Source organism: Leptosomus discolor, chromosome 2, assembly GCF_034619465.1.
Source record: "Leptosomus discolor isolate bLepDis1 chromosome 2, bLepDis1.hap2, whole genome shotgun sequence".
In the NCBI taxonomy this organism is placed as follows: Eukaryota; Metazoa; Chordata; class Aves; order Leptosomiformes; family Leptosomidae; genus Leptosomus; species Leptosomus discolor.
Window position 1 is genome coordinate 13,092,999 of NC_141392.1, and position 19,933 is coordinate 13,112,931.

General features: G+C 36.9%; 1 protein-coding gene across 1 annotated transcript in view; it reads right to left on the reverse strand.

The window, feature by feature from the left end:
* Positions 1-19,933, reverse strand: part of USH2A (usherin) — a 395,830-nt gene that overhangs the window by 179,310 nt on the left and 196,587 nt on the right. Inside the window, exons 32-35 of the mRNA XM_086460628.1 lie at positions 15,993-16,152; positions 15,335-15,506; positions 10,120-10,267; positions 2,068-2,219 (exon numbers count right to left, since the gene is read on the reverse strand). Coding sequence (XP_086316754.1) covers positions 2,068-2,219; positions 10,120-10,267; positions 15,335-15,506; positions 15,993-16,152 — 632 coding nt within the window. The remainder of the gene's footprint in view (positions 1-2,067; positions 2,220-10,119; positions 10,268-15,334; positions 15,507-15,992; positions 16,153-19,933) is intronic.

Sequence of the window (19,933 nt, forward strand, 5' to 3'; positions counted from 1 at the left end):
ATCTGTTAGAGTTTACATTATTTCTTGCTAATCTATACTTTTATTAATTTTTAAGCAAAAAACCCCAATTAGACCAAACACAAAAGCACTAACTTGGCTTTACTAGAAAGAGATTAAAATTTAGCGTTTCTTAATTTAATGTAATCAATTTGCATCACACTTGAAAATAAACCATAGTCACTGAAAAGGGAAGTTAAATGAAAACTATCTAACCCAATTAAAAAAGTTATGGAAACACAATAGTGGCTAATGCTCGTATAACTGATGAAGATCTTCAGAGCCACCTCCAGAAACATAAGCTGGAGAAATCCCATATTTAGGATAGTCACACAGCATTCATTCATCAATTAGGGCACATTAAGCACAAGATCAGCAACGAAAATAGCTGGAAGCGTATCAGTTTACCGCTGGGAGATGTTTCTCATACTATTTAGAGCAGAGACAAAAACACGAGGTTTTTCTTTTTTTTTTTTTTAAGTCTTGGATTTTTTTCTGTAATTGATACAAAAATCTTTCAAAAAATCAAATGAAGATGCAGTGCTTTAACTTCCTGGCAGCACTTAGGTGAACCTAAATAAAGACATTGTACTTCAATTCCTCTGATTAGAGATGGTTCACTGGCTTTGGAAAACAGTTTGCGTACTGATCGTGGGATGCAGATGAGTATCAGCTACAGCGACCCCTACTTTGAATTGTTTCAAAAGTCAAGTTACGAGTCTGCAGTTCAGTGCAGATGTGAAAAAAGGCTACTAAAAATAATTTTTTTAATCCTGACTTCTGCCGTTCCGTTATGTCCTTTTGATGCCTATCTGATAGGACAGAAGTACTGAAAACATACATATTTCATCTGTATGCAAAGTCTATTAAATTCTTGTCTCAAACATCACTACTAACACAGTGGATTTGGTTATTATTGCACACCGAATAACTTAAAACAAGGTTTGCTTTTGGGGTATATGTGAAGTTGTAAAAAATGTACAAGAAAAATTGGCAAAAAGCCATTCAAGCTTTTAAGAGTAAATATCCTTCAAAGTAGAGCAAGCTATAAAATGTTTAATGGTTATAAAGTCTAGTCGTCTTCTACAGATAGGCAATGTTACCAGCATTTGAAAGAAAGCAATCTTGGCAAGAAAATTGGAAATGACACTAAGGAATTATATCATAAAAATGAAACCTGGAAATTCTTTCCAGAGCACAATATAGTGATACTACAAATTATGATGGAAAAATAAACAGAACATGAAAAATTCCCTTTTTTTCTTGTTTCTTCCTTTTCTTGTTACCAAAATTAAAAGTGCACATATAAAGCTGAATTAAACTAAAACAAAAATCTCAGAATTAACACAGGTGTCTTTCTCAGTTATGCTTGAAAACAAAACCAAGCATAGGAGATATTATTCCAGTTATTCATCAGCTACAGTACTACGAAATCATACCAGATTTATCAGTTCAGCTATACGTCTAAAAATCTTTAACAAAATGAAAAAGCCTCAGAAGATTTGTTTTTCACATGTCAAATTTGATATTCTTGTATTCTCAAATCCTGAAAAAATGGGGTGTTGTACAAGACTGTTAAATATTTCCAGTATAGTATTTTGATCACATACTTGCATTCAAAAGACATTTATGAATTACCATATTTTCTTTGCTCTTTGTTGCCACTTCTGGCTTTTGTAATTCTCAAATTAACTTCAGTCCTTTCAGTCAGGCAGCTAGAAATTTGCTCATTACTGGAACAGTAACTCTTTCTTTCTATATGTCATTATAAACCTCGCTAAAGCACATCTGCACCTTTCAAACATATTAACTATATTTAATTTCAATAATGTGTGTTTCAGCTTCAAATTTTGCTTTTCTTCACTGTACCTATGTTCTACTTTGGAACGGTGCCTAACAATGACCTATCAAATCTTTAGCAGCTCTTAAACAGGATTTTTTTTTTTTTTTTAAATGTCACATTTTGCCAGATGGGTTAGTACTGACCAGAGCAAATCACCACCATTTACTCTGATATTCACTGTCATCTGACATTTATTACAGTCCCAGAATGCAAATTAAGGTACTCACCAATGGACCCAAAGCACAACCTTTTGCAGTACACGCCTGGACTCTGAAGGAATGCAGACTCCAAGGAGCAAGTCCATAAGTATAACAACTTAGCTGTGATGAATTTTGCATCAGAACACCATCCATATACAATCCATAGCTAGTAATAATACCTATAAAACAATGTGATAGCACTCAATATCAAAAGATCTACTGAGTTTGGAAGAAAACTAATGCTACAGACATTAGGGTGGTAGTAGTAATATTTAAAACAGTTTACAGTTAAGCAGGTAAGTGTTTAACAGGACTGTGTATGCAACGCTTAGAAGAAACACACTCTCCTTAACTGTTGAAAATCTCACAAGTGGATTGTATCTTTTGAAAACAATTACACTGTTCCAAAGATTACCCCTTAATAAACTTGTTTCTGAATAGCAGCTATCACTTTGGAATTGGGAAAACTGAGGCAATTCTATTTCACAGCCTACTCTGCATATGGGTATCGAAACAAGCACTGGAAAGACACACAAAACCATCTCATGTCTTAACAGCTTTAGACTTAAAAAAAAAATGATCTACACTATAATTGAAACATTGAAGGCCAACTCGGGCCAGTGCTACAACTACAATAAATCGGTAATAAATAATTTTGTCACACAAAACACCTTATTGATACTCATTCTTGTTGATAATTATATCAGCTTTTCTGCATTTTGCCAACAATCTAGATACTTCAATACTTCATTAATTCAGGGAGGCGGGTGGGGGATATGTTTGGAAAACAGTTTTATCCACATTTCTAAACAAAACCACAAAACAGTATGGATTGCTGTTTTGTTCTCAGTATGCTGTAGAAAAGGTCCTGAAGTAAACTATACCTTACCTATTCAACCTAAGGAAAGAAAACATATTTGCAAATGCAAAACGAATATCATGGCAAGACTTTTAGCTGGAGGAGGAAATGGTACTTCTTGTGTAATTGGCTAATGCTAACTCAATGCTAAGGAAATCTAAATCTCTGTTCTTTCAAAGGTGCTTGATAGGATAGCAAGAATTCTGTACAGACCAAACATACACAGTGTTTTGAATTTAATGAACTAAAGACTGAATCTTACAGATTTGCTTAGACTTTGGAAGTTGAGCTTGAAAAGGAATCTTTTTTCTCAGGACTATTCCTCCATCTTTCTCACTTCTGAATATTCTTTTTTTTTTTTTTTAAAGTTATTTAAGTGTGAAATCTTAAGGCAAATAAACGTAAAGCTATAGGATTCATTAGATGTGAGTTTAGTTCAGAGGACACCTTCTAATCTTCTCATTATAAAAAACATCTTCGTATTGTAAAAACATAGCGCAATTCATCTTTCCTTCCCTTAAAACAGAATTGTTTGAAACTACATTGAGGAAGATCCTGTTTGAAACTGAGAAAAGATTTTTCCTCTCTACTGAATGGAGAAATGTTTTGTAATAAAAGCATATACACAACTGTTTCAGCTGAGCTTTGAAAAGTTATCCTTCAAAAGACTTATATGCTAAAGCGATGCAGAGCTGAGTACTGTAAAGTGATTCACAGACTCCTCGATTCTTTTCTTTTCTAGAAAACCAAGAGGCTAAACTCAAGTCAGACAGGAGAGATGTGTGTGCGGGAGGAAGTCCTGGTAAATCTCACACTATCAATCCTACCACATTTTACAAGCTTCCTAAAGCAAAAATCCCTTGGGGTTCCATGTCTAGTTGCTTGTAAAGCAAGGGCATTAATGGCTGATATTTGCCCTACATTAAGTAAATTATATATATATACTAAAAACATTATATTTATCTCAGAGGAAAATTGTTAACACTGGCATTAAGGATGTGGTTTACAGGGGAAAAAAACCCACCAAAGTACTTTAAGTAGCTATACCAGCAGCACTAACCCTTTAAAGTAATGGACAAATCATTATTAATTCCTTTGATATTTATGGTAACAGCATGAATCATAATGAGATCATTTGATATTAATGTGGATGTCATATGTACCTCTATGGGATCCCACTGTAACTCAGTATTAATTAAATGGACCTGGTGAGGCCACATGTAAAGTACTGTGTCCAGTTCTGGGCCCCCCAGTCCAAGAGGGACACGGAACTACTGGAGAGAGTCCAGCAGAGGGCTACTGACATGATCAGGGGATTGAAGCATCTCTCCTATGAGGAAAGGCTGAGAGACCTGGGGCTCTTTAGCCTGGAGAAGCGAAGTCTGAGAGGGGACCTTATCAACACATATCTAAAGGGTGGATGTCAAGAGGATGGGGCCAGGCTCTTCTCAGTGGTGCCCGGCGACAGGACAAGGGGCAATGGGCACAAACTGGAGCACAGGGAGTTCTGCCTCAATACGAGGAAAAACTTCTTTACATTAAGGGTGACAGAGCACAGGAACAGGCTGCCCAGGGAGGCTGTGGAGTCTTCTTCCCTGAAGATATTCAAAACCCGCCTGGATGCGATTCTGTGCAACCTGCTGTAGGTGAACTTTCTTTAGCAGGGGGGGTGGACCAGATGATCTCCAGAGGTCCCTTCCAACCCCTGCCATTCTGTGAGTCTGTGATTATTTTAAAGTGTTCCTAAAACCACAGCACTATGCAGCATCTACACTCTGAGAAGCAGCTTGCTGGTCAACACTGTGAGCTTTTGTTAGTCCTTCCAGTACTGCTGGAGAACAATCATCTCTAGTAAGCTGATCTATTATCTCTTGATTTTACTTCTGCCTTTGCCTTATATGACTCTGATGGAGAAAATTACAGAAGGAAAAGAAAGAAGAAAGTACATTTCAGAAAAAAAGAGCTAGTAGTCTGACTTTAAGATGTGAAGTCATTTTTTCTAAATTAGGCAATAATTCTTTTGGTCAGGGATAAATAACTTAGCCTCTCTATTACACCAGTATGAGTTTCCACAGCATACTGAGAAAAGTTCGAAGTTGGCCCAAATTTTATGTACTTCTCAAGACTTGCTAGATATTCCTGAAGTTTACCATCCATGAAATATTGAAGAGTATAGCATATTGTTGTGATTTACAAGACTTCATGGTGACCATGTGTCATGGTCAAATGCAGTTTCTTCATAATCATTAAGTCTAGGTAGCCTGATTAGATCTTGGCTTCACTGAAGACAAAATCTCTATTGACTATAGTACAAATATTTTTCATTTTTCAAAAGAAATCCAACAATGAAAACTAAGCTTAAACTGAAGAAAGCTAACACTTTTCCCTTTTACTCTCCCCTCCCTGGGTAAGGCCATATAATCTGTCAATGATATTCCAGACATTAAAGATGAAAAGAGGGTTTGAATCTGAAGTGCTACAAGCACTTTACTCTTAAGGTACAATCTAGAGGTCAAATCTTAAGCAAGCATACTTTTACCTACACCAGTTCCACTGACTACAAACACAAGTCAGCTCTCACAAGCACAAGGATTTGCAGGAACAAGTATGGGATTAGTTCACTGAATAATTTTATAAATCAGTTTTTACTACATCTAATATTTCCCATACAAAGTCCATATAGCCTTGTAAGATAAAATCCAAATCAAGACTTGATTTTATCTATGACCTGTACACAAATGAAATGAAGTTTTTGAGAAGTGACCATCAAAGGAAAATTTTCAGTGGTGAAAAGAGATAAGGTCACTTTTTTCATTTGAATGGATTTTAAAAGAGCAGACATCAAACTATATGCCAAAACTATAGTAGATGTATTCTGAGGAATATACGATTCTTTATTGAGGCTACTAGAATAGCGAAGGCTTAAAACAGAGTATCTGATGCCACACGTCATTTCACAAGCCTCTCCATATCTTGCCCTCAACTGAATGGTCAATATTGCTTATATTACATTATCTGCATGTGACATATATGTGATAGAAATACAGGAGGGTTCTGCTGTAAAGTGGCATACCTCTGGGCCATGTCCCATCAACCATTTCGTTGCTGATTTGAAAATAATACAAAAGAAAATGTGCATATTACACTTATATTCAGCATATCATTTTCCAAATGTCTTTTTCCAACACCTGGTACATGAATGACATTTCTGAAGCAACTTTCAACAAAGAATTAGGTGTAACATTTTCCATTTTCTACGAAATGCTATTTTTTCACAAAATAATGCAATCTGGCCTTAAATTCAACCAAAAATGGAGCCCAAAAATTCAATATCCATGTTTGGATAACATTAGCCTTTGGCATCTAGATTGTCCCTTATCTCAAGGCTTGACTCCACCCATTGCACCATCTTTATGAAGAAGCCAAGTAGCCTTTAATCCTATTTGCCATTTTTGGCCTCAAGGGTGGCATATTAATCCCCCTCAATTTTTTCTAATTGGTAGCAAGCAACTGGACTCCATATATATCAAGAAAGCCTTGTAAAGTCTATGCTGTCCAGTCCCTAGTCAACCTGCACACCCATTCAACATCAGCAACAGCCAGTAAGCTTCCTCAGCCCATGGAAATAAACAGTAACTTCTGTCATATAGTATCAGAAGAAAGGAGGAGGGACATAAAGGAATGGTCCCAGAGATCTACTAAGGAGGAGACAATTTATGACATGCAATCTTTGCAATTCTGAAGTTTCCACCTGAAAAAAAACAAGTTTAGTAACTTCAAAAAGTACTACAACTACACCTAGTTGACTGAAACTCACCAAGTTTGAACTAAGTCAAAAGTGAGAAACAGTTTCTATCTTTTTGAAAAAAAAAATTAAAAAAAGAGCTACATTAGAACTTCTGACTATGAGAATACACCAGTAAAATGCTGAAGTAAAAAAATTTAAGGGAAAGTTCGTTCTGCTGGACTTTCTCATATTTCAGCTTTCTCAACTATGATATTTTTCAGACTCCTACACAGTTTTAAAATACTGACATACAGAGCGATTATAAATGACGTGGCCACTAGGCAGCCTGAAAGATATGCTGAGCATGAACAAAACAAAGTCAGGGGACAATGCAAGCTTTCCTGATTAAGCAGTTGCTCAGTGAAAAGTTTTAGAGCTTTTTTTTTTTCAATTCTTTTTATGAAATAAGGAAAGGGATGGAAATAGGATACTGGAAAGAAAGAAACAGTAGAATGGGAAAATCCATTATTATTTATATGATCTTTTTGAAACTCCCCAAAAAAGTGGGAGGGGAAGAAAGAAGAAAAAATGAGAGAAAATTTGCATACCCTTCTTGACCGTTGTGAAAGTGTGAGAATGCTATGGCAAAAAAACCACAAAGTCCCTGCTCCCTAATGCCCTTCTGGCTGTCATATGAGATATGAGATAGCAATTCTTCCACTCTTAACCACTCAGCAAGAGCTTGCAGGTGAAAATCAGTAGGCTTTCCCTGCAAGGCAGGACAGCGGCAGCTGACTTCGCTGAATCCCTTCCATCAGTTCTGACCCTAAGGAAAACCCTCTAACAGCAACATGCATGGTATCCACGTATTACCAAAAAATAACAACGGGACTAAGGAAAAAATACTCTATGGGCTTCAAATAGTGAGAAGATGTGAAAATACCAGAGAATATTTTTAAAGAGGAGAAAGACATACAGGAGGCCTACACAGGGTGTATTCAGGATTACAGAGGAGTAAGCTATATGGCAAATTTGTTAATTAACTAAATGCATTGTCCAAAAACCCTAATATAGAGGTGAAGACTCTTGTCATTGAGGCTGTTGAAACCTCCCTTTTCCACGAATGAAGGGACAAGAAACAGAAGAATATAATTTCTTTTCTAAAGCTCCCCTGATTCTTATCACATCAGTTGCTCATCCAGTTCAGATTCACAGCTTTCCTAACAAGCTATGTATTGTATTTCATAGAATCATAGAATCATTTTGGTTGGAAAAGACCTTTAAGATTATTGAGTCCAACCATTAACCTAACACTCCCAAGTCCACCACTAAACCACGTCCCTAAGCACCACATCTATGTGTCTTTTAAATACCTCCAGGGATGGTGACTCAACCACTTCCTTGGGCAGCCTGTTCCAATGCTTGATTACCCTCTTAGTGAAGAAATTTTTCCTAATACCCAATTCCAAGGCCCACCTCGCTATAATGTCCTTTCAGGAGTTGTGGAGAGCAATAAGGTCTCCCCTCAGCCTCCTTTTCTCCAGGCTAAACAACCCCAGTTCCCTCAGCCACTTCTCATATGACTTGTTCTCCAGACCCTTCACCACCTCTGTTGTCCTTCCCTGGACACGCTCCAGCAACTCAAGGTCTGTCTTGTAGTGAGGGGCCCAAAACCGCACACAGTATTCGAGGTGTGGCCTCACCAGTGCCCAATACAGGGGCACAATCACTTCCCTACTCCTGCTGGCCACACCATTTCTGATATAGGCCAGGATGCTGTTGGCCTTCTTGGCCACCTGGGCACACTGCTGGCTCATGTTCAGCCGGCTGTCGACCAGCACCCCCAGGTCCTTTTCCACCCGGCAGCTCTCCAGCCACTCATCCCCAAGCCTGTAGCACTGCATGGAGTTGCTGTGACCCAAGTGTAGGATCCGGCACTCGGCCTTGTCGAACCTCATACAATTGGACCCAGCCCGTTGACCCAGCCTGTCCAGATCCCTCTGCAGAGCCTTCCTACCCCTGAGCAGATCAACACTCCCACCCAATTTAGTGTCATCTGCAAATGTACTGAGGGTGCACTAACACCCTCAGTTGTTTCCTAACAATCTATTTATGGTACTTAGAAGGAGAGCCAAGCTATACATAGTAAATACTGTATTAACAACCAGACACAATGTGCAAATTTAGTCATGTATTCCCAACTTTCAGTTGTTTTAAAGGAAGCTTGTGGAAATTTATTTACCAAACTATAGGTCTTGGTCCTGTGCTGTTGATATGCATACATAAATATATGTATGTATATATTTATTTTTATTTGATTAGTTAACCCACTCTCTGAACTACTGGGATTTTTTCCCACAATGCAAGGATAACAGGACCAGGTCCTGGACATGAACTATTACATGTAAAAATTGTCCATTTCATTGAAAACTATTCAGACTTTAGCCACTAAGCCACATACATGGCCTTCCTGCCTTCTTCCCCCTCTTTCTCCGCTCCTCCTTACCCCTCCCCTTTTACCTTCCTCCTTCCCTTCCTCTAAGCCTTTGCCACATATCCTGATAGGATTTTAGAAACAGGTTTAGAGGGTTTCTAAGGGGCTAGGAGGCAAAATAAGAATATGGATGACATATTCTTATTGCTTGCTAAAAATAATGTAACACCTTACAAAATATTACATATATGTAGCTTTACAATCACCATTTTTTTGGGAATCATTTAAAGTGCCTTGTAGTGAAGTTGTACAAGCAGAATGTGCTCTATCACAATTCAAAGCAGGGAAAAACTTGCAGGGGAAAAATGAAATTTACGTGCAACTACTGTGAGAAATAATTGATATATACCAATATGAAAAGCCAATGAAGAAAAACATTTGTGTTGCTTTAAATTCAGTAATTTCTGAGTAGCATCCTCTGCTGTGATTTAAATTGTTACATGCATGATAATAAAATCAAGGTGAATTCCAAGGCCATATGATACTGTGCAATACCATTAGAAATGTAAAATTTGTCCAAAAGTTTCACACATGGATATTTCACAATGGAAAACATTTCTAAACAAAAGAAAGGACATTATTTAACTTCCACAGCCATGGAAAGGTACACTTTCAAGATGACTATGTAGAACACAAATCTAATAATAACTACATATCAATTAATGCAAAAGAAATGAATGTTTTATTGGAGGGTGAAATTAACATCCTAGACTGATATTCTCCAAGAACGCCTATTTGTCAGCTCAGTTGTCCTGCAAAGTATTAAACAATGAGATGCAGTACACAAGAACTATCAAAAGGGAGCACTTTTGAGCCACTGAAACGGTACGATAGGCTGAAAACCACAATCTCCTAGCTGCGGACAATGATACTATCTCAGGTATTTTATGTGCTAAAATGATCATTAAAAATTAAGCACCACATATAAGCTGCCATTTAGAATATTAATTTACCTTTACTAATCATCTTTTTAACTTCAGGCTAAAAGAGTTCACTTACCATTCGGATGCTCAGGCTTAGTCCATGAGATGTTAAAGGAGTCAGATGAATATGACTGGGCTTTTGGAGCAGGAACACCTTCTGGTGTACTCTCATCTGTTACAGCTGTGCTAGCTTTGCTTATTGAACATCCACCTCCAGTGCAAGCCTTAAAATATCAATGAAAACAAATAAACATATTTCAATGTAATACCAATAATTTTAGAAACTATTTTTTCTAAAGTTTTATAATTTTTACACATCTAAACTTAGTAAATTTGTGCTTTTCATAGAAGATACTTCTCTTAGCAAAGATTTGTTTACCTCTTTTCTTAAATAACAAGATATGATACTCACAATACTTACTTTTTGGGTATAATATAGCTAAAGCATTATACTAATGTTTGACTTGCAGCATTTTGCATTTGACTGTGAGTCATAATCACAATTAGATTTCCACTGCTTTTGCAGTCACAGTTAAAGACAACTATATTACAATATATATAATTTACAGTGCAAAACTCTTCTGGAATTAACTGATAATCTCTCACAAGTTCCAGATACAGAATACACTGAGCAACTTGCAACGCACTTAAAAAATTATCTCAAATAGTCATTGAGAAAAAAATGCCATTCAGACAGTTCTGCATTTCATGACAGCACGCAGTGGTGTGCAAATGCAATTAAAATAGTGGAAAACTACTCTACTATAAATCAATATGTAACAGTTATTATTACATGTTTATGGATAACAAAGTCAAATCATTTGTATTTCAGTTACCAGAGTAGAAAAGATTGATTACTTGATTTTTACATTTTGCTTGATTATGAAACAATACAATATGCAAGAAAATGTACATATTGCCCCATACAACAGGCTTTTAATGTTTTATGTGCACAAACATAAGACTACACAGCTATGGTCCTTATGTGTGCTGGTTTTCCAATTACTTGCAGTAAGATAAATGACAAGAGACAGGAGTTCTTAGAGAAGTTAAAAAAAACTATACAAGAATATATAAACCCTGTACTGGATTGAAAGATTTTTGGTTTAGTTTATTTTTAATTTTATTGTTTAGTAATAAAATAACACAAAACCTGAATTCAATGAAGATTCAGATTCAGTTTATTTTTAATTTTATTGTTTAGCAATAAAATAAATCAAAACCTGAATTCAACAAAGATTCAGATTCACATATTCTTAATTAAAACTTATGACATCACCTGTGTTTTCAGGAGTGGCCCATATGCTGAAGTGGACATGTAGCCTGCTCTGGATCGTCAGCACACAAAGGAAAAATAACCTTGCTGTCCAGACCTCCAGGAAAAAAATGTTTCTCCCATTCTAGTACATTTTATTTGAAAGGATTAGCTTCAATTTCCCGTTTCCCAGTGGGTTTCAAGTCAGAGAGCAGTCAACATATTTCCTACCCTGCTCCAAAAGTGTATACTAGCCCAATAGGTAATTTTATACACCAAGATTGTTCTGAGTTCACTGGAAATTACACTCACAACACAATCACAGAACGACTCACCTGTGTTCAGTCTGGGCTATCAAATAAAGACGAAAGAAGGCAACCTCAGTTTTGGGAACACCCGAAAATGGCATTTACTTTAAACATGGTGGTGTTTAAAATTAAAAAAAAAAAAAAGTCAGCTTAGAAGGATGCTCAGACAACTGCTAGCATTTTGATAATGGAAATTTAAGAACATCATCCTTCCAGCAAAGGCAGACTATTTTTCAAATTATTTCACTTCTACCGGCTTCATGAAGAAGCCAAAAAGACCAGCTCTGGAAGACCTCCTTCTCATACATTCCTTGCTGCCTGGCTAAATAAGTTCCACAGAGCCTTCCTCAGCAGTGGAGGGCTTTTTTCACTGAAGGGCTTGGTAACAGTAGCCTTCTCATTCACTTATTTCTTGAATTTCATGAAGCTCAATTTTTGTATCTTAAACTTGCTGGGGTATGAAGTTTCTGATTCTTCTAATGAAAATCAGTAAAAGACCGCTCATCCACATTTTAAATGGTGGGGTGGCCGAGAAGGCCAATGGCATCCTGGCCTGTATCAGGAACAGTGCTGTCAGCAGGAGGAGGGAGCTGATCATTCCCCTGTACTCGGCTTTGGTGAGGCCGCACCTCGAGTGCTGTGTCCAGTTTTTGGCCCTTCTCTACAAGAAGGACACTGAGGTGCTGCAGAGGGCACAGAGGCGGGCTGCCAAGCTAGCGAAGGATTTGGAGCGTGTCTCATATGAGGAACAGCTGAGGGATCTGGGGCTGTTTAGCCTGGAGAAGAGAAGGCTGAGGGGAGACCTTATCGCTTTCTACAACCACCTGAAAGGAAGTTGTGTCGAGGCGAGAGTCAGTCTGTTCTCCCCAGTAACAAGAAGTAGAACAAGGGGAAATGGCCCTAAGCTGCACCAGGGGAGGTTCAGGCTGGACATTAGGAAGAATTTCTTCACTGAAATGGTTGTCAGGCATTGGAACAGCCTGTCTGGGGAGGTGGTGGAGTCACCATCCCTGGAGGTGTTTAAGAGATGGGTAGATGTTGTACTTAGGGACACTGTTTAGTGGTGTTGGTAGAGCTAGGAAAGGTTGGACTCGATGATCTTGAAGGTCTCTTCCAACCGCAACTGTTCTACGATTCTACGATTTTACATCAGTGTACCCAAATGGACTGGACATTGCTGGGACTCTGGCAATCACATCCAGTGATGCTCAAAGCCACGAAATCCTACACCTAGTTTGAGCCCCATTGTGTCATTCTGAACTTCACTGAGAAACAGATTTGAGACAAAATTTGCAAAAAATACCAAAGCATCTAGAGAGCCAAGGGACAGGTACAAGCCACATAACAAGTGATCCTCCAGCAAGTACCTGACTAGCTTACCCACATAACGCAGCCATGAGGAGATATTAGCTTAACAGTTCAATCACAAAAGCACTCCAGTCACATAAACGGGTGTGCCACCCCAGCTACTAAATGCAGCCTTTCAGCTTTTAATTTGCTTTCAGATTGGCCTAGCTCACACCCATCCATCTTAGAGATGAGCAGAGAAAAAGCAAGTTTCTTGGCACTAATCCATGGAGACATGACCTCAAGACTTCTCAGCTGACTTTTGGAAAAAAACATTAGATTTGCTTATAACAGATGTTGCACTTGTTTATGAATACAATTGCCACATATTAAACAGCAGTAATCAATTCTGAAAACTGGTAACAGCATACAAAAAGAAACATTTTGTTTACTTTGTTTAATGCAATTATATTAACCTGTCATACAAAAGTTAAAGCCAGCAGCCTGTGAAGTGCTGAAAGTTCTGCTGGTGAGAACTTTGATTCCTGCGTTCTATGCTGCAACTTCTGATAACTCAACTTCCAATTTCCCACGTTTTTGCATGGATACAAAACAAAACTAATATTACCTGTGAAACAAGGAAAAGAAAAAGATTCTAGCTAACAGAAATATTTCATTCTAATCAAAAAAGGGAGCATTTAGTTAAGTTTCCAGTGTTGAAGGTATTCTGTTGTCGGTTTTACTTTAAAAGTTTTATTGAAATTTGGATTAAATTACCTGTAAAACACTAAATATCTCAATTCAATTCCTTTCCAGTTGTGTATGTTTGATTTGGGTTTTTAGGGGGTTTGTTTTGTTTTGTTTTTTCTTTCATCAAGTATAACATTCGGCTTCTTTGAAGCTTCACAACTTGTAAATCTCTAATATGACACTTCTCAAAATACTCTGACAAGTTCTAAATACAATGGATCCAAGTGTTTTAAGAAGACTATCAGGCATCAAAGATATCAGGCATTTCATGCACTTTTAGTCTCGCCATTTTCAAAGCTGCAAGGTTATTTAGATCATCTAACCTGCCTATCATAGACCACTGTGTTTTATCCAGGCAAATCCAGTTATCTTCATCACTAGAAGAAGTTATCTTTTCTTACTTTCTGGTTACCACTGATGCAACACAAATATTGAAAGAACCCAAAGAAATAAGAAACAAAATATAAAGATCAGAGGTTCCTAAAAATGTATTCAGTAACTTCTACAAAAGCAGTACGTGTTGATGAAGTAAAAACAAAGCCCACACAACGCTTCTTTGTTTTAACCATATCCCATGGCAAAACCACCAAAAGAAGCAGTAGCAGCTCTTTCCAGATCCTAGCTGTTCATTCTCGCCTGATCCTCTCTCCACGTGCCCCTATGCAGAGGAGCTGAGCAGGAGCACAGAAGAGCTGCGGCACAGTGAAGGACATCACAAATTCCTAATCATAGTCCCGCTTGCTTATAAAACCATAAAATGCTTGTTGAAGTACTGCCTTCGTTTTGGACATGGTGCTATTTTATATGCTCTACAATTTACTATGCTGAAATATCTAGGCACAAATGAATTAATTTCAACATGAACCTAAGCTTTAATTAGACTGAATATCCTTGCTTTTTCAAGTTCAAGTCAGATCCTTATCATCACCTGAAGGTAGTTTATTTTTTGTGGTATAATATTTAGAACATTCAAGAGCATGTTAAGAAAAAATGAATGCATACCCAGTCTACATAAATGTAAATTTATTCATAATCAAGAGCAGAATATTTTTCTATGGCATTTATCAAAGCAAATATCCTTATATAGGTATTGTTATAAAATGAACGGTGTGCTTAAAACAAGGGACAATCCCATGCTTTTACGCACGTATTTTCAGGTTTGTTAGTGAGCTGAAGCTGTTCTATTTCATCACAAAATAAAACCAACAATAAAGAAATGCAATGAAAACAACAAGGTCTTTTAAAAATGTTTTGAATAAACAAATTGTTACTTGACACTGAACTCTTTTTCTCTCTGCTCTTTCCTTCTACATACAGATTTTATGAAGAAAGACCAAATTATCATGGTACAAAATAAGAAAGGCTAACATTTTCAAATACATTCAGTGCTTTCTCGTAAGTTAGGGGCAGAACACATTTTTTAAGTCTTTCATATATTTCTGGTTAACTCTCTATTAGTTATCGTCCAACTTATCCTTGAAGAAAATCTGTATTTAAACTACATACATATTTTCTGAGGGTCTGTTTTGGAACAAAACATTTACTGTTGTTCGGGACGGCTCATCCACCCTAGTTTCAGAAAGAAGAGGTTAACCGAAACGGACACATGAATCGTTATGTATTTAAGATGTTAACAAAATCAGAATAGTTTTCACCATTTTAAACCTCTACTACACATCTTTAAAACTTACAGCTAGTTTTATGAGGTATTCAGTACCCGGGAAAAGCTGCTGAATAGTAAAATCCAGAAAAAGTTCTGTGCTATTATAGATTACATTCCATTTTGTAAAATTCTGCTCCTTGTTGGCAATGTAAATTATATAGCGATCTAGGATTCCATTTACTTCTACTGGTTCTTTCCACCTGCAAATAAAAGCAAAATATGATTAAGACCAGAAAAGATTCGGACTGTACTGAAAAATGTAAGGCTTTGTTTAGGGGACTCTGTGGGGTTTATATCAAGAATTTGAAAGCATAGTTGTGCAACCATGAAAATAAATCTAAGGCACACCTCTAATGCAGTATTTGTACTCAATAGGTAAATGATTACAGTAACATACAAAGCAGGGGCTACAAAATGGGCATATCACCAGAACATTTCCTGCACTGAAGTTTGCAGAGGCTATGCCCATATGTAGGTTATACTGATTGCGTAAAGACAAAATGGAAATTAAGTTGGCAAGTGATAATCAGAAGGTTCACAGAACCACTAAACTAATCACTTCTATGCATTTAATCATAATAAATTTAATTTTATGTCACAAACCCTTCCCCTGATTGAACTCACTGGAATTCTTGAATAAACTGGTGCACTATTGTGCTATCAGGAAAGAAGAAATCCTTACTTACTGTACATATATCGTTCTAGAATCCAAAACCGTCAGGACTGGGGCATCTATGTGAGATGGCGGCAGCTGTGCTGTAAACAAGGTGACCTGGGAACTGTTTGTACAACCAGCAAGTGTGCATGCAGTTAGCAGAAACTGGTGTGGCGTAAAAACTGCTAAATCTAAGGCAAAAAAGAAATATGAATTTACTTTGTATATTAATTTTAGATTGCTTTCTGTAACTTTCAGAGGGTAGTGAATTCAGAAGATCAAGAGGTAGAGAAACCTGTTTCTCTTAAATGCTTCAGATTTGTCCCAGAGGAGTGAATAGTTTCTGGATGTTTAAACAGCAAATAATTGCAAATTTTGCCTACTAATAGGTCTACAGGGCACATTTTGGTTGAGATCACCCCATCATACAGTACATTTACACTAGAATGTACACCACCCAAACAAAACAATGTTAGCCTCTTAGGTGCTACATACTGTATCAATTTGCTACAGTGGCAAATGAACACCTTTAAGATGATTAAATCAAATCAAATTAATGGAAAAACAAGCACAGGTTCATTAGCACAGCCAGATGCATTTTTTTAAAATATGCTGTATGATATATGAATGTCAAGCATCAATACATACAATGATTCACTCCATGCAGATTTCACTATAAGCATGAACACAAAGGAAGCTCATTGTTGCCCCCACCCATATTGGTCTGTTCTCTTTTCGCCTGCTTGTCTTCAGCTGCATGAACACCAAACATTTGTAAAGTATATTTCAGTAAAGATAATCTGTTTAATGCTATAGCAAAACAACTGTTAAATGGTTATTTATTATGAAGCTATCTTGAGTTTCAATTACTGCAGAAAATGGTGAATAAAATTCACTAGCTTTCCTGAACAAATGTTCTGAAGGATCTTTAGCTTCATATATTCTTCCCTATACTAATAAAGGAATGTTTGTCAGAAAAATTATAGTAATAAAGTAATGCAGACATAATTTTCTAATATTTTCCATTTTTTTATTAAAATACAAATCATAGATTTTAATGAGCAAATCCTTTAAGAAGGAATTTACAGTAGAGGTTTTGGCAACGGTATAAGGTATACAAGTAAAATGCATATGTTATAGGTACATATTTTAGTATGCTAGAAAAGTTCTGGCTTTTGCAAGACATAACAAATGCTAGTGTTTTAAGAGCCAAACAGTATCAAACTACCATTCTGTACTAAAATATTTCTGAGCATAAATTCAAAAATTGAACTAGATGACAAAGACATCACTAAAGCAGATATGCTGTAGACCCTACTTCTTCCTCATTAGTTTTTCCCTCATATAATGTCTCCAGTCCCTGCTGGAATGGAATTCCTTCCGATTCACTCCACTCTGCGTGAGGAGAGAACGAACCTGTTCAGTTTTATTGAAAACGCAGTATCACTCAGCGGTATTGTTCTATGGCGCACATGGCAAAGTGTGAGTTAAAAAAAAAAAAATGCTGTAACTAAAAAAAAAATAAAAATCATCAAGCGAATGCTTGTAACGCAGTGACATGTTTAATCAACATAATGGGGCTGATTCTACCAGGGTTAAGCAGTGCTTATGTGGGTGAGAGGGGGAAAGCACACTCCAGAGCAGGTGCTCAAGCTGGCTCAGCAAGCAGAGAAAGTAAACTCCACATACAGCGCTGACTGTATTGCCCTCATTAGTGTACACCTTCCTGGATCCCTTGTTCCTTACAGCTGCCATCAGAGAAGCCACGAAAAGTACAACTGGAGATGGAAGTCTGCGAGACAAGTGTCAGATACACCACGTTCTGGGTGGGCAAACAAGTGACCAGAAGGATTTTTCTTTTAGCAAGCCTAAAGTCTGAAAGCAATCCATGGCACCCATTTAATTCATATCCTTGTAAACAGCAAACACACGTTCTTCTCTCTAAGCTGAAACTGCATTGTGAGGCTTCACTTAGCAGAGTGAATATAACACAAGGCAAGGGAGAAGAGAAAAATAAAAAGTGGACTTCTCCTTTTCCATTTGTTTACAGTGGATCACTGTTTTCCTTGTACACGGATTTGGGATGGGGGGTGGGGAAGTGTATTTTTCTCTCCTTCAAGGAAAATTTCTCATCAAGGAACTGCTTTTTTTAAAAAGGTAGATTGTACTGAAACCCTGATGAGACTACTTGCATGCATAACTTTCTGGAAATATCTAGTTAATTTTGAAGAGGGAGGAACTTTGTGAAGGATGATGAGAATGAAAGGTGGAAAAATGTTTTATTTCTCCCCCTGAAAAAAAACAAGTGACAATAAGTTACTACACGTGTCTCAGTGCCTGGAATGTAAAAAGCAAAAAGACAAGACAGGGAAACATGCAAAGTTTGAAAGAACAGGAATAACAAGGGATGGAAACACGTGACATATGAGGAGCAAGATCCTTTAGGATCAATTGATAAGCATACTGAAAGGGAAGAGAAGGATAAGAGAGGTTTAAAAAAAGTAAAAAGATAAAATATGGGAAAAGGGAACATGTCACCAGGATCAAAGGAAATTTTATTCCTCATCTTGACTTAATAAAGCCAATGTATTTTGACTAATAAATGCTGAATAGAAAGTTTCAATGGAATCTGAAAGATTAGGTGTGATAAAGACTAAAAAGAAAAATGATGTTAGTGGGAGCAGAAGAAAATACAGAAATTAGAGACTTGGGAATGTCACTCAAAGCATGAGCTTTGCAGTCAATTAAAATCTCTCCATAGACTTCTTCAAGGTTTGGATGAGCCCACAAATATAGTGTAGGTAGTATTTCTAAAAGATTAGAACCAGAAACTGGGAAATTGAACAATAAAAATCATATTACATGATAATTGATGCAATTATTTGTCACAATCTGATTTGGTAGGCATTTTCCCATTTAAAGTTCAAAGTCTTTCATAACGGAGCAACGGATTCAAGTATCTACAGCTACAAACATGAATCTAAATGAGGAGGGAGGAGGTTCTTAAAACTACAAAGCCACTGTTCGTCAAGGTCCTCTAGCAATAACGCCTTGTTTTCCATTTGCTTGATTGCATGATTTGCATAAGATCAAATGTAGGCAACTGTGGACATGAAAAACAGATCGCTCTCATACACATTAGAAATGGATCCACAAGCATTATCCAGAAATGTGTTACAAGAAAATGCACCCCAATTCATGGAAAACTCCATGATTAATGTCAAACAAACTGTAATTTATAATATAGGGCATGAATTATATGTTATTTTACAATTGATTTCATGCTGTCACTGGAAGATTTTCATTGATCTCAATTTACAAAATGAATTCAATAAGCAGACAATTATTTTCTTTTTAACTCACAGCAAAAACTGATTTTTTTTTCCTATACATTTGCTAGATCAGGTTATATTCCTGCATGTTCCACAATTCCAGTGCCCTGTGTTACTTTAAAATAATATCAAATGTTTCATATTGCAATTTTCCATAACTACTCTCTTAAATCACTCATTTCTTACCAAAACAAAGCTAAATTTAAAGATTTTAGAGGTTTACTGAGAAAAATCTAAATTCAGGAATTCAGGATTTAGTCTTGTAGTAATTTCTGGACTCAGAAAGGCAAAAAGCATCAAAGGGAAAAGAAAAAAAAATATTTTCTTGAGGGTACAGGTTTCCCTCAAATCATTGTATTAAGGTAGCAGGTAGCCAGAAAAATAATTCTGCATTTTTCACACAGAATAAAAGAAGAAAACTAAAATACACCCCCCCCCCCACCCCCCCCCGATCTGTTTTAAAACCATTACTTGCATTCTCCAAAGAAAAAAAGGGGGGGGGGTGGGGGGGGGGGGGGGGGGGGTGTGCTGAGGGCAGAGAGAGAAGAGATCAACCTGCCTTTTCATCTCCTTGACCTCAGAGGCAATACAAACAAACTAAATTATTTTCTAACTCATATGTTAGCAAGACAATTGGTAA